The sequence below is a fragment of the Grampus griseus genome (genome assembly GCF_964374135.1).
Source record: "Grampus griseus genome assembly, chromosome: 9".
In the NCBI taxonomy this organism is placed as follows: domain Eukaryota; kingdom Metazoa; phylum Chordata; class Mammalia; order Artiodactyla; family Delphinidae; genus Grampus; species Grampus griseus.
The window spans coordinates 96935722-96962777 of NC_139003.1; the positions used below are offsets into that span (position 1 = coordinate 96935722).

General features: G+C 46.6%; 1 protein-coding gene across 1 annotated transcript; it reads right to left on the bottom strand.

The window, feature by feature from the left end:
* Window positions 1–806: 806 nt before the first annotated feature.
* IGFBP3 (insulin like growth factor binding protein 3) lies at window positions 807–8741 on the bottom strand. The gene is made up of 5 exons (XM_082662337.1): window positions 8198–8741; window positions 5033–5259; window positions 4448–4567; window positions 3274–3413; window positions 807–2228 (listed from the first exon to the last, which is right to left on the bottom strand). Exons 1-4 carry the CDS (start codon window positions 8604–8606, stop codon window positions 3288–3290), a joined length of 882 nt encoding a protein of 293 aa, XP_082518463.1. The 5' UTR covers window positions 8607–8741; the 3' UTR covers window positions 807–2228; window positions 3274–3287.
* Between the last annotated feature and the right edge of the window lie 18315 nt (window positions 8742–27056).

Below are 27056 nucleotides of genomic sequence, written 5' to 3' on the forward strand. Positions count from 1 at the left end.
CAGGTTACCGTTTTGGTGCCTTTCCGTTCGGTTTTATGTGTGTGTGTGTGTATGTGTGTGTGTGTGTATGTGTATGTATGTGTGTGTATGTGTGTGTGTGTGTATGTGTGTGTATGTATATGTGTGTGTACGCAATATAATTGCATTTTGCTCTTCCTTTATCCCACCATGAGCATCTTTCTGTATTATTACCATCAAACACATTTTAGTGGTGGCATAATATTCCTTTCTATGGATGTATTTCAGTTTAATATCCTCATGCTCTCTGGGCACATCCCCTTTATGCCTTTAGGATACGTTTCTGGAGAGGAATGGTTGGTTCAAGGACTTTTGAACACATAAGAAAATGGCCTTGGACAGGTTGCCTTAACACTGAAGCCCCGTTTCATGACACCCACGTAAGCCCCGTTTCAGTACCCACGATTGGTAATTTTCCAGTGCATTTATTTGCTAGCTGAACCCTGGTAAGGGGTTGCCATAGCAACAGCATGGCCTTGGCCCTGGTGAGTGGGGAGCCCAGATCACTCATTTCTTTGTGCCCTTGGGGGATGGTGGCTGAGGACTCATGGTACTTGGGGCTGGCGATCCTGGTGGGGGGGTTGGTGAACCTGGGAGGACTGCCCAGAACTGGAGGCTTACTGCAGACGTGACGGATGCCAGCAAGGCCACAGGCTGGCTCCTTGGGTTCTCTTGCCAGAGATGGAAGCAGGGAAAGTTCCGACTATGGTCGGAACATCACTGCCCTCTGGGTTATTTCGTAACACAAAACCCGGAACCGGTCACTATCAAGGGGAAGGGGATTTCTTTATGGTAAAAACTTTATTTACTATTTATAAATACATTGCAAGACGAACTTTTCAAAAATACCTTTTTTTTTCTCAAAAACTTAATTAAAAAAATAAAGGAAAGCTAATAGGTAGGCAGAACATCTTGAGATCCCTTTGTGTTCTCCAGGAGGGCTGTGTGCAGCGTGCATACAACCAGAGGCTACAGTGGGGCGGCCGAGGGCCCCTCCCCACTCTCCTGCCAGACCTGGAGGGTGGCCTCCAGGAGAGCGGCTGCGCCCTGTGCACGAGCCCCCTCCCTCCGTCGTGGCCGTGTTTATATTCTCTAGCATTGCTTACAATTCGTCTAGGATTATCTAGTATAGGTGCTATCATATCTGGACGATGACGTATACACTGTGAACAGTCATGAAGAGGGTATTCTCTCTGTGTGTACGTGTGACTTAGAAAGAAAAGAAGGAAGTCCAAGTGCAGCAAAGCAAGGGGGATTCTCTGTGTTCTCCCAGTGTCCTCGACCGGCTCCCCAGCAAGCCATTCGTCTTCCAGGTTAGATAGAATCATTATTTTTTACATTGTGCCAAGGAGGACAAAAGGGGAGAGATGAAAATAAACCTCTTTTGTCTTTAAGGAGCTTATCCTCAAGAATACACTTGCTCTTGAATTGTTGAGTGGGAAAACGCTATTTTCTGCAGTCATTGGAGAACAAGGCTATTATCTGTGATGCCCCTGGCTGTCACCCTGCCCCCCTGCCCCACGGGGCCTCAGCAAAGGCTGTGTCTTCAGGAAGCTGCCTGACAAAGAAGGGTCAGAAATCCCCACCTTTGTAGGTTCCCAGAGTTCCCTAGAACATTCTTGGTCATTATTATTATTATTTTTTTGTGCAAGATTCCACCTTATTCTCTCCACTAGTTTCCAAGCAGTGCAGGTCCCTTGAAGATACAAAATATCTTCTTGGTCCAGGGACCCCGGCCCTTGCTTCCAAGACGTAGCTTCAGGTGGGTGCGTCGTGATGTGCAGGCATCAGAGGGCAGGGCGTTCCTCTTCTCGATGAGGCCTTGTCTCATCTTACACGTGGGGACGAAGCGCGCGTCTACATAAGCAACACTGTCGCTAAGGCATGAAGTGGAGGGTTGGCTGCGTTGGCAAACACGTGGGGAGGGTTCCAGGGTGGTGTGAGCTACGGCCACGCCGTGCTTGAGCTTACAGGAAGCAACAAGAAGAATCAAACTGCGTTTCACTGACTACTGGAAAGTGGAAAGATGCCAAGTTCACCATTTGGAAGAAAACTAGGCATTTCAAACATCTCTTTCTAAACTTTGGTTTAAAAAAAAAAAAAAATCAATTCACCACAAGAAGAAATTGAAATCGAGGCTGTAGCCAGCTGCTGATCATGTCCTTGGCAGTCTTTTGTGCAAAATAAGGCATATTTGAGCTCCACATGAACTAAAACAGAAAGAAAAAGGAATGTATTGAAATGACTCCCCCCAAATCAAAAGGGCGCGGTGCCCACGCTGGGATCACAGGCATGATAGCCAGGCAATTGGCAGGGTGGAGGCTCATTCCACACTTTTTAACAAAGCAGAGAACACCACGAGACGCCCACGGTGTTCACTAACATAATCACCCTAAAATTATCATTATTTTTTCCAACTTGCAAGGCAACAGAACTTATCACTAAAAATGACAGTTTCTTCTGTTTACTTAAATTTGTCTTGAGATGATGAAATATATTTATCTTTTTCCCCCCAATAGCTCTCTCATTTATGAAAAAAGATTTTTAAATATGATTTCATTCTTCCACGTGATGGTCTGAAATTTCATTTTCACGTTAGATTTAAATAAACTTTATTAACATGCTATTAATCATAGACTCCCAGAATAGCCATAATGTATTTTACTGGGAAGAAAAAGCCACGTCTTTTAGAAACACATTCCTTTAACAAGTTCTTTTGGATGAAAACAGTTTACATGTGAAGATAAATGAACCATCAGGCTCACGGGGGAAAAGCTTAACTTTGGAAATCTTACGTTGTGTATGAATGTTTAAGTGTTCTAAGTTCTTTAAAAATGAGGCAATGCTATATTTAAAATGGATAACCAACAAGGACCTACTGTATAGCACGGGGAACTCTGCTCAATATTATGTAACAACCTAACTGGGAAAAGAATTTGAAAAAGAGCAGATACATGTATATGTTTAACTGAATCACTCTGTTGTACACCTGAAACTAACACAACATTGTTAATCAACTATACACTAATGTAAAATAAAAAGTTCAAAAAAAATGAGGCTAAGTATCTCTAAGACAAGCTGGCCACAGACCCTCTTTCCTGCTCTGGTTTGGGCGGGTTGAGGGCTCTGTCTCGTGTGGGTCTGTCCTCCAGGCCAGTGCCGCTTCTGGGTCGCCAGCCCCTGGGATCTATAGATGCCCCTCCCACCAGGCTGGGTCCTGCGCCCCCTCGGATCCCACCAGTGCCCAGGGCTTACGTGGCCGCAGTCGTCTACTTGCTCTCCATGCTGTAGCAGTGCACGTCCCCTTTCCCCTTCACGTCGAAGCCCGGGAGGGGCTGCCCGTACTTATCCACGCACCAGCAGAAGCCCCGCTTCCTGCCTTTGGAAGGGCGGCACTGTGGGCAAAGCACAAATGATACAGTGAGTCCCGGAGAGGCCCCGCCAAGGGGGTCCTGACGACGGGGGCAGGTGCTCAGCACCCAGGATGGTTTCCCAGCACGGCCTCTGCTATGCTGTGGAAGCGCGACTGATCAAGGCCTTGTGTGCACAGCGTGTGTCTGGGGGCATGCTGGGCAGGTATGAGTGCCCCAAGAAAGCAGGGGTCCTGGTGGTTTTGTGTCCCTCAGGGTCTCGCTGGGGTGGACATTGGCCCTTGTTGGTCCTACAGGTCTATCTGCTGAATGGGGGGAATGATAACGTCCCATCTGCCCTGTGCTTGTCACATTTGGGTGTTTCAGACCACACCCCAAGCTGTGTATATGGTACCTTCTCAGGGTGAGTTTGCTGAATAAGGACTGATAGAAATATACGAAAAGGCAAAGAGACCAGTGGCCACTGAACAGGATGGCGCCCTCTAATCCAGGCCACTCCCACCAACACTCTGAACACGGCCCTGTGTTCTGTGACTAATTCCGTAGATGCTGAGGTAGGAGGCATCCAATTAGAGAGTCCATTGAGATGCTCCCGTAGAGTGATCTGAAATCTACAGAGGTACACTCAGCACGCCTTAAAGTAACAATGTATCTGACCCTTTACAGCTGGTCACCACCAGGAAGGCACGGGTGTGGAAGGGACCAACGTGGGACCTCAGGGTAAGCCTCCTGCCACAGCAGCTCACGTCAGGCTTCTTGGAAATTCTCTACAACAGTTAATAAAAACATCCCTCCACGGTGCAGTGCGAACGTGTCTGGGTCCCTCTATGGCTAGTAAGAGGCTCCAGGGAGGCCTCGCGTTGCTCTGTGGGTCGGGAGGCAGAAGCGGACAGCGGGAAGATACCAGGATTTAGGGATTTAGGGGACGCCCCTCGGAGGTCTTGGATGTGGCAGGAACCGCAAGCAACGGCGGCAGCCAGAGCATTTGGGTGGAGGGCTGGTGTCTCCTCCGCGTAAGCGGACGGTGGGAGAGAAAGGAGCTCGCGGACCGTGCTCACCTGCTTTTTCTTGTAGAAGCCCTTCTTGTCGCAGTTGGGGATGTGGATGCCCCTGGGGCTAAGCATGTTCAGGAACTTGAGATGGTTCAGCGTGTCCTCCATTTCCCGGCGGCAGGGCCCCTGGGGAGAAAACTCAGGTTACCTGGGAACTCCCCGTCTGACAAAACCCTGCAACGCCCGGGGAACCGGCCACGTGCCCCTGAGCGTCTCTGCCCGACTTAGCTGTCACCGTGCCCACGCAGCTGCCAACCAGGGCTCCCTGTCTCTCTTCTGACTCTGCAGAGCGAGGCACAGAACTGGGACAGGGACCCACAGGCCAGGACACTCGGGGGCCACGTGAACAGCTCTTGTGAGAACACCTCTCTGCCCTGCAGGGGCCTGGAGAGCAGTGCACTGATTCTCAGGAGATCTCTGCCATAGGGGAGGGTCAATAGCCCTTCTGTAAGGATGGGCTCTTGGTTGCCCACTCAAGCAGCAGGACCACCGGAATAACTGCCGGGGCTCTTGAGTAAAGAGCAACCCCGTGATCTCCAGATGCCCAGGCCGGGCAGCCCCACCCTCAACAGCAAAAGGAAAAGTGCTCACGTATTCCGTCTCACGCTTGGACTCGGACGAGAAGTTCTGCGTGTCTGTGCTCTGAGACTCATAGTCGACCTTGTAGCGCTGGCTGTCCTTGGCGTGTCCTTTCTTGATGACGTCCATCTTGGTGTGGACGGGGTGGAATTTGGAGTCAGGCACCCTGTGCGTGCTGGTCAGGGCCTGGTTCTCTGTGCTCCCCACGCTGTGGCCTTCCTCTGACTCACTGCCATTTCCTTGAAAGACACAAGGGAGACACAGACTTGAGGGTCATTGACATTTAACGACGGGATCTTACCATTTTGACCAAGTCCGAACCGAACGGAAATGTGATTCAATAATTCCAAGTTTAGAAAAACACCTCGATAAAGTATTATTCCATAATACTAGTGGTGAATGGTACCCCCTTGGTCTCAAGAAGGCATCTCTTAAAAATGAAATCTGACACGTGCTATTACAAAGCGGGTGCTGCTGAAGAAAAATGCTTTTCGTGCTCTCAGCTTTCAAGTACCTCCCATCCTCCACCAGGAGGGGGCAGAGCCGAGCCAGGGAAGGCTCCGAGGCCCACTCAGAAATCCCTCAGGGATGCCCCAGTGCGGGCCTCCCCCGTGTGGACTTGTGGACAAGCACATCCTCTGCCCCACCCGGCGCTGCTGAATCAGAAGCGCTGGGGCGATGGCAGAAACCTGGGAGTCAGCAAGCCCCAGGGATTCTGATTCCAGCTCGTCCTAAGTGCCGCCAGGCAAAGGGCTCAGACGGGGAAACTGAATTCTCCACAAAGCGCCTTTGCCTCAGGCCCCTGGACTCATGAGGCATGTCGGGTAGTGTTTCACAGGTCTCGCCGTCACATCTCTCACTGTCCGCGCAGGGTCTGGAACACCCACAGGAGCTGCACAGACCCTGCGGATCCTGGGGCACTGTCCTGGGTGAGTCCTTCCTTCCTTGTCTGCATAGGAGCAAATGGGATGAGGACACCACCAAACAAGGCTTAACAATCCTTTGTGCCAAAGAGCTTCACTCTGAAAAGGAAGCCGCTTCTGCACATCTCTGATTGTAATCAAACTAATGAAGACACACTTGCTATTGATATTGGAATGTCCACAGCGTCACTGGGATTTGAAGTATACTGGCTAAATTGCAGCTGATATGGAAGGAGAACGCTCTCTGTTCCTTTCCAGGATGAACTTGGGCCGGCTAAGGGAGAAGGGCCAGTGGGGAGCCCCTTCCTCTTGCCTGGTTCTGTGCAGCCAGGTAACTGTCATAGGATGACCTCACTGATGAGCAGAGTCCTGATGCCTCCCCCTCCTAGGTGGGGCTCAGTTCGCTATCTGATCCCACATCTACTACCCCTGGGGTGCCAAGCGCACTGCTCCAGCTGACCTGTTCTCTACCCTCCCGAGAACTGGCCCATCAAGGTGGCAAGCCTGCTCACCTGCCTGGAAGCCTGCCAAGGCCTCTGGCTCTAGGCTCCGAGGAGCAAATGTCTAGCTCTGGCTTGGAGAGTGCTTCTGGAGGGTTGAGAAGGGCTGAAAGATACTCTGCTTCTGTTGCAGAAGCCCTGCTCTCTCCTGGAGGCATCTCGGGCAGGTGCGCTCACAGGGGTGTTTGGGGGAAGTCCTCGTTCTCTCTGGGTTTCGATCACCCAGGAAAAGAAACAGTTCCATGAGGAGAAGTTGCAAAGTTCCCAAGGGGTCTGGTGTTTGGGGAAGCACAAATTTATCCAGCCCAGCAACCGACAGAGTAAGTTTTTAATTGGTAGAATTTGGTTTCAATTTCCTTTCATCTTAGTTTTATTTGTTTATTTTTTCCACGGAAGTACTGGGGCAAAGGGGATGCTAAGAATATGCAAATGAATATATTTGCATTTCTTTTCCAAGAACTCTGAGTAATTTCTTAAACTTCCTTGGTTTCTTTCTAATGCCTGCTGAGAGAGGAAAAGAAAACCGTTCCATTTAAGCCACAGATAATTTTCTTAAACTTTTGACTGTTATTTAAATGTACCCCCCCAGGTGGATTTTAGAAGTCACTTAGATCTTTCCGTAATTTTATAATAAACCCCATCAACCTATACTGTGGAGCTACTAAGACAGTAATCTTACTTCCCATTATAGTCTAGCCAAAAGTTACAACATCTATAAAAACTTCTAAGATCACTTTCTGAATATCCAAAAATGAACGGTAACAATGAAGTACACACACAGCAAACGCCCCAACTGCCCTGAGAGACAAATACATCCAGCAATTCTAACCAGTCTACCGGAGCCAGTATATGTTTCAGGCAGTTGTAATTTTACCTTTCCACGAGTCCTGAAAGGAAATAGCCTCACCTGGGAGTGGAAATCTGCAGGTAAGGAAATTATAAGGGGATTTCCATCCTTCTAGCCCCAGATGGGGGCTAGCCCACGGTGGCCTGTCCAGCTGGTGGCTGGAGGTGAGGGCTTTATCTCCTAGCCTTCAGCGACGCGGTAAGTGCATTCACATACCTGAGTGAGGCTGGCTAAGCGTGCTTGAAATTTAGAGGAACACCTGCCAACTCCAGAGTCATTTCTTTCTGAACGTCAGGTTGTCCAACCCGGTTCCCACCTCGCTGCTTCTGGGACACCCCCGGGCCTGAAACTGCTTTGCAAACCGTAAGTCTGTGTAATTCAGTATTTTTAAAGCCAGCTACCATTTCCCTCAACGTGCCTGCCCACCTTCCCCGTCCAAATCCGCCCTGGCCCATTCCCTGCGCCCCCGGCCCCGCAAGCATCCTCGGCATGGACACGCTCGCTCTTCGTTCGTGGGAAACAGAAGTCGCGGTACGGAATTGGGCCGCACAGTACACGCCCACGTTTCGGCGCGGCGCCTGCATGAATGGCTTGAGAATCTCCTCCGTCCAGGATCTCTCCATTGACCGTTAACCTCTGCATCCGCTCCCTCCCTGCCCAGGAAATCTATAACCCATTTTCGCCGAAAGCGCTTTACAATTTACAAGAACTCTGCACTCAAAGAACGGAGCGAGTAGAGGGCCGGTTGCGGAGGGTCCCTCAGGCGAGCGCCCTCGCCTCGCGGGGCTTCAGCTTCCCCACTTACAACCCTTGGGGTGGGAACAGCAGCGAAGTCTCCACAGAGGTACCACCTTTGGCCTTGGCCGAGGGGCGCGCTTCGGCGGCGCACCTGGCGTGGGTAGCTCACCTGGCGCGGGCGTTGCGGGCAGCAGGTAGGCGCGCAGGCGGCCGGCGGCGCTGGCGTTGGCGCAGATCCCGCGGCCGTCCAGCAGCGCTTGTAGCGGGCGTGGCTCGCCGGGCGGCGGCTGGCAGCGGAGGCCGGAGCCGCAGCGCTCGGTGTAGACGCCGCAAGGCTGACCCTCGCGCAGCGCGCACGTCAGGCAGCAGCCACAGCCCGGCTCGCGCACAAGCTCGGCGCACGGGGGCGCAGGGGGAGGTGGCGCGCACTGGGCCAGGGCACGCGCGTCGCACGGCTCGCAGCGCACCACTGGGCCGGTGCCCGCAGCGCCCGCGCCGGCCCGTGCCGCTGGCGGCCCGTGGAGAAATGCCAGCGCGGTCAGAGCCGCAGTCCAGAGCGCGGAGCGCGCCCTCAGCATGGCAGGGAGCGGGGATCCTCCTCTCCGCCGCGGAGATTCGATGCTGGGCTGGCCGGGGGACGCGGGGACGGGGCGACAGCGAGCGGCGCGAGGATGTGGGAGCGTGGCAGGAAGGGTCCAATCCTCAGTGCGGAGCCGCCGCGCTAGCATCTGGGCAGCCTGGGTGCGCCAGCCACTATATAGAAGCCGAGTGGCCGAGGACACGCCCCGGAACGGCGCGCCGTCTGCGGGGAGGGGGGCGGGGGCGGGCCGGCGCGGACCCGGATCCCCGGGCCCGCGCCTCGCCCTGTGCGGCCTGGCCGAGTGCGGGGGCGCGTAGCGCGCGGCCGTCCGCGCACCTGCTTCGCTCGCTCATGCCCGGCGCCCCCGCCCCACCCCCCCGGAACCCCTCGGTCCCCGGGAACTCGGCAGCACCACCACCCCGCCGTCCCAGGTGCCTCCGGCCACCCAAGCGCTTCGGCCACCCCGGCATCTCCGGCGCCCCAGGCCACCCCAGCGCCCCCCACCTTGGCTACCCCGTTGCAGCCGCCCTTCTCCCTCTGTGCCCCAGGTTGAGGTCGCTCCGTGGCGAGATGGTGTCAGGGAAACTGGTGAGCACAGCTCTTCACCGTGTGTACTTGGCAAAGCTTTGCAACATTTAATACCTTGGGTCGGGGGATGAATTTCTGAATGAGGATACCCGATTCGCATCGGGGTCTCGGGGAGCCAAGGACTCGGGGTTTTATCATTAGCACCTACCTTCCCCCCACAAATGCGCGTCTGCAGGTGCGCACGTGGTTTTCGTCCTTTCCACGTAACTTCTCAAAGAGGTGAGGGCTCGCACTTGCCGTCTGTACGCAAGTACTTGGTTAGCAAAGTGGGCCGGCGGCGAATGGGTCCTTAGCAAGGCTTGTCAGAGATTTGACATGACGCCTGTTCTCGTTTTAGGCATTGTTTTCAAATAGAGCTTACATTCACAACAAAAGAATATAAAAACCAATAAAGCCAGCACTGCTGAAGCGTGATTAATAACCTAAGTCCTTAAAATTGGTGATTTCCACTATCATTTTTTCAGGTCACTTTGTATTCCTGTACTAAGTTTCCTGCGGTGCGTTGAAGTGGAGACTTTGGAATTCTCGCTCATCTGTGCAATGTAAACACTTTGCACTAGGGGGGGAAGTCCGAGAGCACAATTGCGCCGGGAGGTCTCGGTGAATCTGGTGGGCCGGCTCCGTGCGGATCTTTTCAACTGTGTCTGCGCGCCCCTTCCCTAGGTGACCAACAGAGGACGCCAGTGGTCCAGGATTGAATTTGGAATTACACTTGCAAGGCTCTTACAAAGGGCGTGTGGATCAGCAGTGGGAAGTGGCGAGACCACCGCGTGAGCGGACTTTCCTGGACGCTGTAGAAAACGGATACTTGTCCTAGGAGGAGGATCGGTGTCTAGGAAGACCCTTTTGCAGTTTGCAGTAGAAACAGCAAATGAGGACCTCCTTGCATTCCCTCCTCCACCCCGGGCAGAGCTCTACGCAGCCGTGGGTGAAGTTAACATGGTCCCTACTCTGTGTGTGTATGTGTGTATATATATATATATATGTATATATCACCATACATCGCCTCCTTTTAGTAAATTGGGAAGGCCAATTTACTCATAGCAAATAAATAATAAAATAATAGTACTAACTGAGGCTTTACAAAGGAGAACAGATAAAAGGCAGAGAGGGTCTTGTCTCCCCCGGCCCGCAAAGGCACAGCCCCTCATGTCCCCGTCGTGCCCCACCTCCTTCCCCATCACTCAGGCTAGATTGCCCTGTTTACTGTGAACTGTGCCATAACCATCGCTGTCTATTCTCTTTCTCCTGTACCACTCCTTGTACCTGTATGTTATCTGCTTTGACAGCCAAGAACAGGGTCTCCAATTTCATTGGAAAATTGAAACAAAACATGTGTTCCTCCTTAATAGCTAACCATGGAGAACTTGACTCTGATATTCCGGCCGGTTTCTGTATCAGAAGATTCTTGGGGTGGCAGGTCCGCCTCTGTTTAGCACAGTGTTATACCCGGGGCTGAGCTGGTCTTTGGTCAGTGTGACATTTTTTATCAGCATTGTCTATTTTATTTTATTTTTGGCTGCCTTGGGTCTTTCTGGCTGCACACGGGCTTTTCTCTGGTTGCGGCGAGTAGTGGGGGCTACTCTTCGTTGCGGTGCGCAGGCTTCTCATTGTGGTGGCTTCTCTTTTTGGGAGCACGGGCTCTAGGTGGGCGGGCTTCAGTAGTTGTGGCACACGGACTCAGCAGTTGTGGCTCACGGGCTCTAGAGTGCAGGCTCAGTAGTCGTGGCGGACGGGCTTAGTTGCTCCGCGGCATGTGGCATCTTCCCGGACCAGGGCTCGAACCCGTGTCTCCTCCATTGGCAGGCGGAGATTCTTAACCACTGCGCCACCGGGGAAGCCCCGGGGAAGCCCTTACCAGCATCATCATCTAAGTAGCGGACAAGGGAAGCCCAGGGAGAATGTCTAAAGTCACAGACCTCGCCGTGCAGTTGGAGAAAAGGTGAGTGTTCTGCGCGGAGTCCCTAGGGGGCGCCTAAGCGTCGGGATGTCCCTGAACAAGCCAGAGACCAAGAAAACTAAAGGTTACACTGTAACTTGCAATAACGTTCCACAACAGCGTTTCATAGACTCTCATGACCTTTCTCGTGAAATCTTGCAAAGTAAATCTGGGGCAGTGATGTGGGGAGAATTGTGTTTCAATTTTTAATCATTTTTATTTCACAAAACTGCAGGGAACCACAATCCCCTCCTCCCCTCACCATAGAATGTAGTTGTTGCAGGGAAGACTTGGGGACTTGGACGGGATAAAACTTAATTTTGTGGCATTCTAGTTAATTTTGTCAAACTACCAATTCATCTGGCGTTTGTGGTTATTAACATAAAGTGGTTGGTAGGAAAGATGGCTTTTCCCCTGGTGAAGGTACTTGGCATAAATTGCTGAATAATTGTGAAGTAGCAGACAACCGTTGGCATAACAGACAGGAGACAGGATGGGATATATCCCTTTTCACTAACAAAATTCAGTTGGCCTGATTATGAGGGGTGATTGCTGGGTCAGCCTGCCTATCTTCACCTCATGACAGAAGCCACTCATTTCTTAGAGCAGCTCACAGGCACCTTGTCTCCATATGACGTCCACCTCCCTTGCTTCTCTTCTGCCCTAGCTGGACACACCACCCTATGGTCTCTCTCCCTGCCCCTAGCAGCAAGCCCTCTCTTCTATGTCCCAGAGGTGTGGCTGTCAGGTTTACCTACCACAGTAGACTCTGAAACAGAAATGTCCTAACTCCTAGAGGGGAGTGATGTTATGGACCTAGTTTCAGGGATCGGTGCCACTCTGCCTAAAGCTTTGCCATTTCCCGCTAGAGGAGGTGTGGGTGGGGAAAGGGAACCTAATTTCCCCTCCATCAGATGGCCTGCTAGGTAAGTCTCCTGAGTTTGGGGATGCATTAGGACATTACTGCTGAGAAGAACACTAGAAATGACCCTAACCTACAAATGACACCGTTAAGAGTTTATCTGTCCGCAAACGGAGCACTTCCATGTGCTGGCCACAGGGTCCCACAGGCTGTCTGGAGAGACTGATGGGGGCCAGACAGTGGTGTGCAGTGTGACCATGAGAAACACAGAAGAGTTGACCAAGTGTGTTTGTGACCCAGGGGAGGGGGCACAGACTCTCCTATGTGGTCGAAAGGAGCTTCAGAGAGGTGAGTTGAGTCTTAAGGAGGGATATGAGCTTGCAAGGACCGCAGCTCTGTGTGCCTGGAGGGATGAGGGAGGCCTTGGAATGGACAGCATGGGTGTTGGCATGTGTCTTTCAGAGGAGGTGGAATTCTGAGAGGGAAGCTTGATAAAGTGGATTGGGAAAGTGGCACCAGTGGCGTTAGAGCCGGGGACTTCAGAGTTAGTGCCATCCTGCTTGGTCTGACAATTTGGAGATGGATGAAGGGCTTCCAGAGAAAGGGCTTGGGCACGTTGTAAGCAGAAGACAAGCCTTCTGGGCTCCCACCCGGTGAAAGGCAGGTTTCTGTTCAGCACAATGATTCCCTGTCCACAGCCTTTGCTCTCACAATAGCATTGCTGTCCCCATGGGCCCTGGCACCCATGCCTGTGTAGTCATTTACAGGGCGAGGGCTGTTCCTCTGTTCTGGTCGTTCACAGGGGGGCAATTCCTGAGTCTGTCTCAGATCCAGCTTTTGTTCAAGGCTGGAACTTCGGGAACTAAGAGGGAGATTGGGACCTTGATCACAGGAGACCTGAGTGTTTGCCCACCCTTGCTAGCTTCTGACCGGAGCAGGTTCTGAACCTTGATTCCAAGACCAGGAAAGAGCACTGCTGTGTATCTCATGGCATCCATGGAAGGATTAGCTCTTGGACACAGTAATACCAGTACATGGGAAGTCAAAATTTATTCCTGTATTTACAGAGCCACCTGAACAAACCTTAAATTAGAGGATTTATTCTCAAATGGATTCCAAACCAAAGCCCCCCCAGCGCCCCCCCCGCCCCCCACCACCCGCTCCAGATTCCTGACTCATTAGTTCAAATGTTAACATGTTTCTTGGCGATGGTATGCAGTGGTCAAACTGGCCATGGGCATAATATGGTCTTTCCCTGGCCAATAGGGAGCAAGGAAGATTTGGGGGGCATTTTCCATTCAGCTGGTTTGCCTCTGGCACTGACACCAATCCTGTCACTTCCCAACCAGTGATCTCCTTTCTGTTACTCTAGTTTGCATTTTCTAGAATTTTATATGAATGGAATCATACAGTATGGACTCTTTTTCATCTGGTTTCTGTTACTCAGCATAATTATTTTGAGATTTATCCCTGTTGATGCAGGGAAGAATAGAGTTCACTTCTTTTGTTGTTGAGTTGAATCCCATTGTATACATACAACCCTGGTTTTTAAAATATATTAACTTGTATATTTGAGTTGTTTTCATTTTTTGGCCATTAAACATAAAACTTCTGTGAACATTCATGTACAAATATTTGTATGGGTGCAAGTTTTCAGTTCTCCTGGATAAATACTAGTAGTGGAATATCTGGATTATATGATATATAATCATATATATATAATACATATAAAATATCATATATGCCCAGACATTTATGTATATTCATATATAGAATATGTATACACATATATGTGTGTGTACATATATATATTTATATATAGATATACTTGATGTTTTATGAAATTGACAAATTGTCAAACTGTTTTCCAGAACGTTTGTATCATTTTACATTCCCACCAGCAGTATATGACAGTTCCAGTTGCCAACACTTGGGATGGGCAGTCTTTTTAATTTTAGCCATTCTATTATTTAAGTAGTGGTATCTCATTTTGGTTTTAATTTGCATTGCCTTAATGACTACAGAAGCTGAGCATTTGTCTTGTGCTAATCTGTCATCTGTGTATCTTCTCTCTTCTGAAGTGTCTGTTCAAGTTTTTGCCCATTTAAAAAATTGGGCTGTTTGTTTTCTTATTGAGTTTTGAGATTTCTTTATACATTTTGGATACAAGTCCTTCTTTACTGGATATGATATTTGCTGGATATATTATCTCCCAATCTATGGCTGGTCATTTAAATTTTTAACAAGATATTATGAAGAGTGAAAATTTAAATTTTGATGAAGTTCAGTTTATCCTTTTTTCTTTTATAAATTATGCTTTTAGTGTTATGTTTAAGAAATCTTTGCCCAACCCAAGGTCACACACCAAGGGTTTATCTTGTTTTCTTCTAAAAGTTTTATAATTTTACCTCTTACATTTAGGCCTATGGTCCATTTTGAGTTAATTTTCAAATTTGGTGTGAGGTATGGATTGAAGTTATATGGATATCCTATTTCCAGCATCATTTTCTGAAGACTATCCTCCACCGAACTGCTTTTATGCCTTTGTTGAAAATCAGTTGTCTATATATGTGTGGGTATAATTTTGGGTTCTCTATGCTCTTCCATTGATCTATTTATTATGCCATCTCTATTTATTCATCTTTCTGCCAGTATCACACTGTTTCCATTACTGTGGTTCTATAATAATCTTAAAATCAGATAGTGCTATAGTCCTCCAAATTTATTCTTTTTTTTAAAAAAAAATTGTTTTGGCTCTTTTAAGTCTTAGAATTTTCACATGAATTTTAGAACCAAATTTTCAATATCGATAGATCTATCTATATATATCTAGATATCTATATCTATACCTAGATATATCTACCAGCATTTTGGCTAGGATTTCTCTGATTCTAGAGATCAATTTGGGAAGAATTGACCTCAATAATATTGGGTCTTCAGACTCATTAACACAGTATATCTATCCATTTATTTTTCAGCGTATAAGTCGTGCATGTGTTTTGTCATACATATTTCTAAGTATTTCATATTTTTGGATGCAATTGTAAATGGTATATATATATATATATATATATTTTTTTTTTCCGGTACGCAGGCTTCTCACTGTTGTGGCCTCTCCCATTGCAGAGCACAGGCTCCGGACGTGCAGGCTCAGTGGCCATGTCTCACGGGCCCAGCCGCTCCACGGCATGTGGGATCTTCCCAGACCGGGGCACGAACCCGTGTCCCCTGCATCGGCAGGTGGACTCTCAACCACTGCGCCACCAGGGAAGCCCATAAATGGTATATTTTTAAGATTTAAATTTCTAAGTTTTTATCACTAGTATACAATTGATTTGGGTATATTGATTTTGTATCCTGCAAATGTGCAAAACTCATTTATTAGTTCTAGTAGTTCTTTTTTTTTTCTTTCAGTTCTAGTAGTTCTATTATGTATTACATCATCTGTGAATAAAGAGGTTTTACGTTGTTTTCCAACCTGGATGCCTTTTCTTTCTTTCTCTTGCCTTGTGACACTGACTGGAACTTCTAGTATGATGCTTGGAATGGTAAAAGAGGACATCCTTGTTATGTTTCTGATCTTGGGGGAAAAGCATTCGGACTTTTATAATCAAGTATGATATAAGCTGTCGGTTTTGCATGTGTGACAATTATCAGGATGACAAAGTTCCTCTCTTTTCCTATTTTGCATAGAGAGCATTTTATTAGGAATGGATGTTGACTTTTGTTCAATGCCTTTACTGCATCTATGGAAATGATCATATAGCTTTTCTTTCTTAGGTTATTAATGTGGTGAGTTACATAGAATTATTTTCAAATGTTAAACCAGCCTTGCATTCTTGGGATAGCACACACCACCCCAATCTCTTCCCTTAGCCCCTTGGTCTTATTCTTTTATATATTGCTGAACTTGGTTTGCTAAAATATTTTTTCAGAATTTTTGAATCTGTTCATGGGAGATATTAATCTGTAGTTCTTTTTCCTTGTAATATCTTATTTCTGGGGGAGTTTGTATAGAGTCTTTGATATTACTTCTTCTTTATATAGTTGGTAGAATTGATCAGTGAAACCATCTGGTCCTGACGTTCTCTTTATAGGAAGTTTTTGATTTGTTTTGTTTTGATTTTCTCTCTGCAGGCCCCGAGGGTGGAGCATCAAACAACAGAGGATTATTCTCAGGTCCTCAAACCTAGTGGAATTTGCCCTGCTGGGTTTTGGACTTGGGACCCATGACCCTTTTATTCCTTCCAATTTCTCCCTTTTGAAATGGGAATGCCTATCCTATGCCTGCCCCACCACTGCATTTTGGAAGCAGATAACATGTTTTCTAGTTTAAAAGGTCTACACATGGAGAGGAATTTTGCCCCAGGTTGGGTCATACCCTCAGTATCACCCATCTGGGCCCTTTAGGCAAGTAGATTATGGGATGTGGAACTTTTTGAGTTGATCATATTTAGATGACATTTTGGGATAATTCTGGAATGGAAGATTTTAAGATGAGGTGAATGTATTTTGTATGCAGGACAGATGTCAATTTTTGGAGGGCAGAGGGCAAAATATACTGAATTAAATAGTGTTACCTTGAAATTCATGTACACATGGAATATGAACTTATTTTTAAACATCTTTGCAGATGTAATTAGTTAAGATGAGCTCATATAGGATGAGAGTAGGTCCTAAATCCAGTGTTAGGTGTCCATGTAAGAGGATCTCGACACAGGCACAGACAGAGGGGAGAACGCCTTGTGAAGAGAGGCAGAAATTGGGGAGATCTAGCTATAAGCCAAGGAACGCCTAAGATTGCCTGCACCACCATACGCTAGGGGAGGTGAGGAATGATTCCACCTAATGTCTTAGAGGAAGCCTGGCCCTGCTGGCACCTTCCTTTCAGACTTCTGGCCTCCAGAACACAGAGGTAATAAACTTCTGTCATTTTAAGCCACCCCATTTGTGGTAATTTGTTAGGCAGCCTAAAGAAAGGAATATATTTTGCACTTGAAACAATGAGATTGGATGAAATTACCAAAGCAGTGAGTGAGGTCATGAGAAACTAAAAAGGAAAAAAAAAAGCCTGAGTTATCAGCGAGGAAAGGAGAAAAACCAACACAGGTGGGAGGAGAAAGGGGGAAATAGAGATCACAAGCATGGGAAGGTGAATGGCTTGGGAAAATGGTAGCATTAAGGACCCACTGGAATGTCATGAATTTAAAATAAGACTAATTAGCATGACCGTGTCCTGTTCTCCAGCTCTATTCAGCAACAGGTGCAAAGAGCTGTCAGACAGTTGGACTTAACAGGGAGAGGTTTCCCCAAGAGGGTGAGCTGAGGGGAGATGGACCAGGAATTGAGACAGGCGGGCTATGAGTGGCCACAGACTTTAAGTTCAAAAATCAGTCCTCCTTTCAGTTTGATCAGCTTTTGCTTCGTGTATTTTGAGGCTCTGAGTCCGGCATATATATTTTGGAATCCTGTGAATTGACGCTTTATCGTCACGCAATGTTCCTCCTCACCTTGTTAACATTCTTTCCTCTGAAGTCTGCTTATTTGATGCTAGACACTCCAGTTTCTTTTGATTATTGGCTGCATGCTATACCTTTTCCTATTCTTTTATTTTTTTAATTGGCCCACTTAAGAATTAGACAGTTCTTCTTTTAGAAGAAGTTGAGAATTAGACAATGAAGTTGTTCTTTTTTAAAAAGCGTGGGTACATCTGTTTTTTAAGGACTAATCCCAGATACTTAATTCATTCAAGTAGTTTTCTATCCTCAGCAATCAAACTTTTAAAATAGTTACAGTGTTCAGCGAAAGAGTTGTCAATGCTGTACGAAGGGTAAACTATCACTAGTATTTGTGTCCATTTTATAAGATGCAATTTGTGAAGAGTTTTATAAAAGTTCACCTATGTATATACAGGTAATTTGCCTCAAAGAATGTCTTAGAAACACAGTATAAACATTTATACTATAGACAGAGTTCACTGTCTCCACTGGGGCTGTCCACAGAATCAACAGGTTTTCTTGAAAGCAGGTACAAAGTGACGTCAGCACAAGATCTGCTGGGATGACTGCCCCATAAAAAGGAACAAGCGTGGTTATCTGTGGCTTTTAACCTTGAGCCGCAGTTAGGCTGCGGATCCCCACCCTGGCGATCTAGAGTCAGCAGGTGGAGATGGCAACTTCTCCAAACATCGTATAGACACTGGTTTCCGGGCTCTGATGGAGACTTCGGAGGCCATCAGAAGTCCATGGGCTCAGATCTGGGGCAGGATGAACCTTGACATCCCACTTTCCCCCATCAGTGACCGGCCACAGGTCTCAAAGTCTGTGTGCAAACATCTGGACGACCACCCGGCTACTTGACAAACCTCCCGTGGTTGTCTTCCTGACCTGTTTATGGCTTCTTCCTTGTGAAGGAAAATCCTTAGAGAACATTTCTGTTCTCTTTTGTGCAATGTGTTACATTCTCTGGCTTTTAATTTCTTTTCTTTATCTTTTGTTTTCCACAGTTTGATTATGAAGTGTTCGCCTATGATTTCACTGGAGTTTATCCTCTTTAAGTTTTCTCACTTTTTGAATCTGTAAATTTGCATTATTCATCAATTTGGGGAAGTTTTCAGCTATTGTTTTTCAAATTCTGTTTTCTCTGCTGATCTTTTATCATCTTCCATGTTACTTTGAGATTGTTGTGTACCTCTCTGGTGCTCTGGTCATAACACATTTGTTTTGGATCTTTTTTTCTCTCTGTTGTTTAGACTGGATAATTTCTATTAATCTATTTTAAAGTTCATTAACTTTTTTCTTCATGATCTCCTTTTTGTTACTGAGCTGATCCAGTGAATTTTTATTTCACATATTACATTTTTTTCTTCTAAAATTTTCATTGAGTTATTTTTTACATTTCCTTTTTCTGTTGAGCACTTTTCTTTCACTTGGAGGTTGTTTTCTTTGGCCTCATGGAGCATGGTTTTAGTGGCTACTTTACGTTTTTGATCATTTCTACGTCTGGGTTGTCTGGAGGTTGGCCTTTGTCGACTGTCTTTTCTCTGGAGAATTATTCATACTCTCCCAGCTTCTCTGCTGTGTGTTCCATGCAAGAAATGTATGTCCTTTAGACCCTAGGTGCAGGGTCCTCTTATAATCTTATGGGGAATGTTGATGCTGTTGTTTGTTTGTTTATTTATTTTTTAGCAGTATATCACCTTGGTTAGGTCCAACCACAAGTTCTGTTTCACTCTCTGTGGCCAGTGGTTCTAATCTCAGTTCTGCTTTAAAGATTTGTGATGCTGCTTTGGGTCTGCCTCAGGCCTGAATTATACAGGGGTTATTCTGTGATGTGGGCTCTGGTCTAAATCTCAGTTCAGTTCTCAGAGCATTTGGGATGCTGCTTTGGGTACCTCCCATTCACGTGCCCCTTGGGGATGGAGGACCCACTTCCAGGATGGCTTAGTGACATGGCTGTTGGCAAGAGGGTTCAGTTCCTCTCCACGTGGGTCATCAAGCTGCTCGTTCATGACATGCAGTTGGCTTCCCCAGATCATGTCATCTGAGGCAGAAGGCAGCCGGGACAGGAGCCACAATCCCCTTTAATGACCTGCTCCTCAAGTCACAAACTGTCACTTCTTTATTCATTAGAAGCAAGTCACCAAGACCAGCCCATACTCAGGGGAGGGGAATCAGGCTCCGTCTCCTAAAGAGGGAATACCAATCAATTAATTATTGAGGGAAGAATATGAACTTTCCAATTACATCTGTGGACTTATCTGTTTCATCTTTTATTTCTGTAAGTTTTTGCATCATGTATTTTCAAGCTTTGTTACTAAGTGACTATACACATTTAACATTGTTTGTCTTCTTGATGAATTGATTCTCCTTTAAAAAACGAGTTCTTGGGCTTCCCTCGTGGCGCAGTGGTTGAGAGTCCGCCTGCCGATGCAGGGCACACGGGTTCGTGCCCCGGTCCGGGAAGATCCCACATGCCGCGGAGCGGCTGGGCCTATGAGCCATGGCCGCTGAGCCTGCGCGTCCGGAGCCTGTGCTCCGCAACGGGAGAGGCCGCAACAGTAAAAGGCCCCCCTACTGCCAAAAAAAAACCCAAAAAACAAAAACGAGTTCTTTCTTTATCTTTGGAGGTACTGTTTTTCTTGAAGTCTGCTTCATCTGATATTGATTTAGCCACTGAAACTTTCTTATAATTAGTGTCTGCTTGGTATATATATTCCATTCTTCTGCTCTAAGCCTAATGGTTTGTTTATATTTAAAGTGCATCATTTATAAATAGCAGTAGTTGGGTCTTTCTTTGATTTTTAAACGTAGTCCGATTATCCTTGTCTTTTAAGTGGAGTGTTTTTGTTAATTAATGTTTAATCTAATTATTCCTTTGATTGGGTCGAGTTCACCATTTTCCTGTTTACTTTATTTGTAAATGGTACTGATTTTCCTCTTTTCTTTTTACTTATTTGTTCCACTGAATCTTCATCCCCCTTCTCTTTTCCTGCCTTCCTTTGGATTCATTAAATATCTTTTGGTTTTCCACTTTCTTTCCTCTGTTGGCTTTTTGTATTGTTTTCATTGTTAACTTTAAGATTTTTTGTGTGTGTGTGTGTTGTTTTTATCCTTAACTTTAAGATTACAGTGACCCCACTAACCGTTTCTCAGGAAACCAGGAGTTCCTATCAGACCACTTCTCAATGTGAGAACTTCAGAACAACGTAACTCTGTTACCAGGATCTGCACTGTTGTGCTGTTGTGGTATGTGTTTTACTTACACACATGCTATGAAACACACAACACATGCTATTATTTTTGCTTTAAAAAGAGTCTTACATATATTAAAAATATTTTTGTCTTTGGCCACGTGTCGACTCACGTGGGTGACTCCCTCTCTCTCTGCAGACACGTGTTTCATCTCAGATCATCCCCTTCAGCCTGAAGATCTTCCTTTAGTATTTCTTTCAGTGGCAGGGTGCTGAAACCTTCTCTCAGCTTTCTTTTTTTTTCTGGGAATGATTTATTTCATCTTCATTTTTAAAGTCTGTATTTGCCAACTCTAGAATTTAGGGTTGGAAATCTTTTTCTTTCAGCATTTTAAAAAAATTAATTAATTAATTAGTTTTGGGCTGAGTTGGGTCTTTGTTGCTGCACGCAGTCTTTCTCTAGTTGCGGTGAGCGGGGGCTACTCTTCGTTGCAGTGCACGGGCTTCTCATTGCGGTGGCTTCTCTTATTGTGGAGCACGGGCTCTAGGCGTGTGGGCTTCAGTAGTTGTGGCTTGCAGGCTCTAGAGCACAGGCTCAGTAGTTGTGGCGCACAGGCTTAGTTGCTCTGTGGCATGTGGGATCTTCCTGGACCAGGGCTCAAACCCGTGTCCCCTGCATTGGCAGGTAGATTCTTAAGCACTGCGCCACCAGGGAAGCCCTCTTTCAGCATTTAAACAGAAGATTTCATTTTCATCACTCTGGCTTCCTTTGTGCTTTAGGAAAAGTCACCTGCCTTTCTTTTTGTTGTTACCCTGAACATAAGTTGTTTCTTTTCTCTGCATGCTTTTACCCAGCTTCTCTTTTCTTTGGTTTTCAGAAGTTTGACTAGGGCATGCCCTGGTATAGATGTTTGTGTTTATCCTTCGTTGGATTTGTTGAGCTTTTGAATTGTTGGTTTGATGACTCTGACAAGGTGGGGAAATTCTCACTTATCATCTGTTCAAATGTTTCTTTTGCTCCTTTATCACCCTCCTATGAACTCAGTTACATCCTTATTAGACTGTTTGATATTGTCTACATATCTATGATGTGATGCAGTATCTGTTTTATTTCTTTCTATGCTTCAATGTGAGTCCTTTCTATCGACTTATCTTGAGTTCACTGATTCTTTTTGTTCTGTTCAGCCCCCTGTTAAACCAACTGAATAGGTTCTTAATTTCAGTTATAAGGTTTTTGAATTCTAGCATTTCCATTGGGATCTTTTGCCTAGTTTTTCATTTCTTTGCTTAAAGTATCCATCTTTTAATTCATTTTCCTATTCTTCTTTGATGACTTTAGTATACTTATAAGTTATTTTAAATCCTTTTCTGCTAATTCCAAAATCCGTGTCATCTCTCAGTGTGCCTCTGTTACCTGTTATTCCCTTTATTGTGGCTTTCATTTCCTTGTTTCCATGAACATCTGATAATTTTGGTTTTACCCTTGACTTTGACTATAAAGAACAGTGGAGAGGGTGACCAGAGTCAGGAGCTCATCCCTTTGATCCAATCAGGAGTTAAGCTGGGCCATGGCTGGTTTGTGCTGTTAGTAGTTGCAATTCATTTCTGGTTTCAAACATCTTGAGGGTGACACCAGATTCCTCTCTGGAGTAAAGGCTTTGGATCTAAATGCCTCCAAACTATGGAGATATCCCTGTCTCTCTTTGTAGACTAACCTCCATCTTCTCAAGTGGGAGAATCGGCACATGTGTGAGCTAGCTCTTTTTTGGGGGATCCTCCAGATTCCAACCCATTAAATCTCTTCATCTTGGCCAAGTTGCTCATCTGCTCTGCAGTGATCTCAAGGAGGAAAGCGGCCATTGATCTTTTCTTACCTGGGGAGGGATTAGAACTCTTCCAGAATTCAGTAAATTTGGACTTCTTTATATCTGCATATTTCTGATAGGTTTAAGTCCCATTTTATTTTGTTCTAAGTGTATCTTCTTTTCTCATTGTTTTGGTGAGAAAACAATGGGGCGTTTTGGTGAGAAAACAAAGGGGTGGTCTTTTTACCGTTTCTGTATTCTGCCTTGAAGCAGACGTCTCAATCATCTTTACAGATGCATGGTATTTCCTCAGGTGACGTGCGGTCACTTTCCCAACTAGATCCTATTGATTTGGAATGTTTCCAGCTTTCTCTTTTCTGTTTTTTTTCCTTTTCCTTTCATCTTTTTGTATTTTTGTAAAATACTGCTGCAGTGAGTAACCCTGTGCATATGTCTTTTTAAAATTCTTGCCAGTAAATTCCTAGAAGAGACGTTGCTGGGTTGAAGGGTAAATGCCTGCATGATTTAGCTAAATTGCCCTCCACAGGGACTGTGACATTTTGCATTCCCCCTGGGTTTATGGGAGACAGTGTTTTCTTTAGTCTTGCCTCATTATATGTGGTCAACCTTTTGAATTTTTGCCAATCTGATAGGTGAGAAGTGGTAACTCAGTATACTTGGAATTTGCTTTCCTCTTGTTCTCAGTGAGTCAAGCATCTTTTCATATGTTTAAAGGTCATTTTCAATTCTTTTTTTTTTTTTTGTGAACTGCTCTGTAAACTTCTTGTTCTTTTTCTTCTTTCTTCTCTATAGTAAGAAACTTCGTATTTTAAGGCTATTAATCATTTGTGATGTAGGTTGCAGATTTTTTTTTCTTTGCGGTACGCGGGCCTCTCACTGTTGTGGCCTCTCCCGTTGCGGAGCACAGGCTCCGGACGCGCAGGCTCAGCGGCCATGGCTCACGGGCCCAGCTGCTCTGCGTCATGTGGGATCTTCCCGGACTGGGGCATGAACCCGTGTCCCCTGCATCGGCAGGCGGACTCCCAACCACTGTGCCACCAGGGAAGCCCCGGTTGCAAATATTTTACATTTTAATTTTTTTCTGTCGTTTTAATGTTTTGCACAGACTTTTGACGATCCATCTGGAAGTCTAATTCTTGAAGGCCTCAGTAGTCACTTCAGACACAATTGGACTCGTCAGATATTTTTCACTTATAACGTAGATTTGCTGCAGGATCTCAGAAAGCTTTCTTTGACACATCTCAGTTTTCTAATAATCCCCTTTAGTGGTTTGGCCACACTGAGTTATGTCTTAAAGACACTGTACTACTTCTTGCCTTTTGTTTAGGTGCTCAGTGCCTTTCCCTTCCTCTGGCAACTTCAAAACAAGGCTGAGTGGTTACCACCTGTGCCAGGCCTTCCCTGACACCTCCAGACTTTTTACTACTGTCCTCTGTGATTTTCCCGTGCTCCCATCATAGAGCTTATGCTGCTTTTAAGAAAATTGATTACATGCCTGTTTCTCCTCTTCAGGGCAGGGACCATATCTTACTCAAATCCTGAATCAAATCCCAGGTCCTGAACCCGGGTACTCAGTGAATATTTTAAAGGTGGAGAAAGACATATGATTTGGCTGTGTCTGCTGGGCAATCGGGATGTCAGGGGTTTTAACCCATGATGGTGGGCCCAGTATCTCAGTGACCAGAAGCAGGGGTAGGGGTATTTAGAAGTCAGAGGTCACTACAGGAAAGGCAGGGGCCTTGATGTGGCGTCAGGGTCAGGATGGACTGCTGCTGTGGTCATCTAGCAGCTGAATCGCCGGGGGAGGGGGCAGATATGGGAAATAAAAGCACCATCGGTCACTCCTTGGACACTGATTGTGTGGCATTCTCTGTGCTAGGCACCTCAGTTTATAATACTCAGTCCCTGCAGCAATTATTTCAGACCGGGAATCAGACTCAGGGAGCCCCTCCGAAGAGGCCATTAAAGTGGGTGGTGGTGACCCTGAGGGTGCATCCTCTGTTCTCCTAGCTTGAAGTGCGTGCCATTCTCAACCATAGGATCGTGCCTTCATTTAAGATTGTCTTCCAATGCAATTTCTAGTAGGACTTCTCAACGCAGAGGCCACTGCTATTCACCAAATAGATGAACCGTGCTCTTACTTCTTGAGTTTGCGGACATAGGATAAAAGCCTCCGGCTATTTACAGGGGGAAACCTGGCAGTGTGTTGGAAGGCAAGTGGGATGCCACCACTACAGCTGCACAGGTGGGATTTTACCCACTGTGGGTTATTTAGGAAGATACATGTTCTGCTTTTTGCACCTTCTTTTAAAAAAATGATGTATTTCTTAATTGCACAGCCTGTCCCTGTCAGGGCAGACAGAGGGGCTCCTGTGCGGCCAGACTGACACAGAGTGGGAGATGGAGTTCTGCCCTGAGTCCATGGTGTGCCACCCTGCAGGGCCTTTCCCTGCCTGCGCTTCCTGTGTGGGAGTTGCCTATGGTCCCTGCTTGCGGCCTGGGCACAGGGAGAGCTGAGATGCAGCAGTTCCAGACCGTGCAGCCACCGGCCTAGACTCCGTGGGTACCCGGGGCCAGCAGTACCGTGAGAACAAAAGTACAAGTACCCGACAAGGTGGCAAGTCATGCATTTGTTTTACTTTGAATATTATTTCAATAATTTGTATTAATCTGGAACGTCTTTTAGCTAAGCACACATGCAGAACCGTGAGAGGGGCTCTCCGGAGCAACACGCCCCATGGCAAATGCATTGGGGGTTGCAGCCATATGTGGTTGGGAGAGTCTAGGCATCCTGGGTTCTGGGGAGACTATCTCCTGCATGTGAAGTCTGGGCTGAACCCAGAACCTGGAGTTTAGAGAAAGCCTGGGAGAATAGGAGGAGGCTGTCCTGGTCAAATATTCCAGAGACTTACAAAAAAAATAAAAACGTCCTCTGTTGCGTGGGCACATCAGCTGCTTTTAAAGAGTTGGTGGAATATTTATTGTTGGACAAGATTCCATTTCTCAGTGAGGCAACGGGAAAGATTTCTGACCTCCCATACTTTCCTCATTTCCATGTAAAACAGCCTTCCTGGGGACTGTATATGTGTGTGTGAGCGTGTGCGTATGTACGTGTGTACACACGTATGAGTGTGCAAGTGTATGTGATCGTGAGTTTGCATGTGTGTTTTGTGTGAGAATGTGCCTGTGTGATGCAGACACAAATCCACATTTGCCGATTTTATCACTTGTTTTTAGTTTAACGAAGTATTAGCTGAAGCCATAATGAAGCAATAATTATCAAGATTGGCAAAAGTGCAAGCATCAAGTTAAAAACAATTTTAATGGCCAAAATAGGTTGTATTTTGTTGAAATGCAGTAAATAATTTTCATTAATTTTAGGTTGAGGGAGTTAAAAAAAATAAAACCTGTGTAAAGACTTCTGATGAGCCCCACCCCCTGCCCCAAATTTTTGCTAAAGTCCTGGCATAATATGAAATTTATTTAGAACGTGGTCACTGTAAGCTTCACAAATTCATCAGCTTCGAAGCACTCAAAGAAACGCGTTGAAACATATAAAATAAGTTAAGAACGAGAGTGAGTAACTTCTCTAAAAACCTGCAAACAAATAAGCAAATTCCCAGCCCCACAGAGGCAGGCCATATAAAAGTGAACCCCAAATAGTGCAGACTATTTCCTGTGTGAAATATACAGCATGTTGCTTGACCTGAGTAAAGTGACAGGGCTTTGGAGAAGCCGCCAAACCTTGCCTAAATCCCAAACTTGAGAGCCCTTTGGCTGGTACTTTGTGTTACCAGGGCAAGGTAGTCAAGCAAATCTAAATCCCCACTGCTCTGAACACCAAAGCTGTACTTTCAAACGAATGGCTGGACCTTCCCTGGTGGCGCAGTGGTTAAGAATCCACCTGCCAAGGCAGGGGACACGGGTTCGAGCCCTGGCCCGGGAAGATCCCACATGCCGCGGAGCAACTAAGCCCGTGCGCCACAACTACCGAGCCTGCGCTCGTGTGCTACAACTACTGAGCCCACGTGCTGCAACTACTGAAGGCTTTGCGCCTAGAGCCCATGCTCCGCAACAAGAGAAGCCACCGCAGTGAGAAGACCGCGCACCGCAACGAAGACCCAACACAGCCAAAAATAAAAATTAAAAATATATAAATTAGTAAAACAAAAACTACCGAATGGCTGTGCTAGACCCTGAATATGGCCTCTCCTGGGAGGGGACCAGGGGTCGGGGGGCGGATGGCCCCTTACTGAACTTCCCTGCTGGGGGCCCAGGGCTCTGGCTGGTGTGATGCAGTCTCCCAACCCAGACACATTAATGGGTTTAGGGTCCTAATCACTCTACCTAGCCAAAGGGTATTCAAAATAAGAATAACCCTCAGATAAGTGTGGCAAAGTGTGGATAGGGTGTGACCATTTGAACGGGGGCTCCTTGTGCCAAGAGAGCTCTGTAGGAGTCTTTGGGGGCTTCCTGGTGGGAGCAGCTTGCCTTGCAGGGTGAGGCTGGGTGGGTGCAGGGTCACAGGTTGGGGTCTGGCC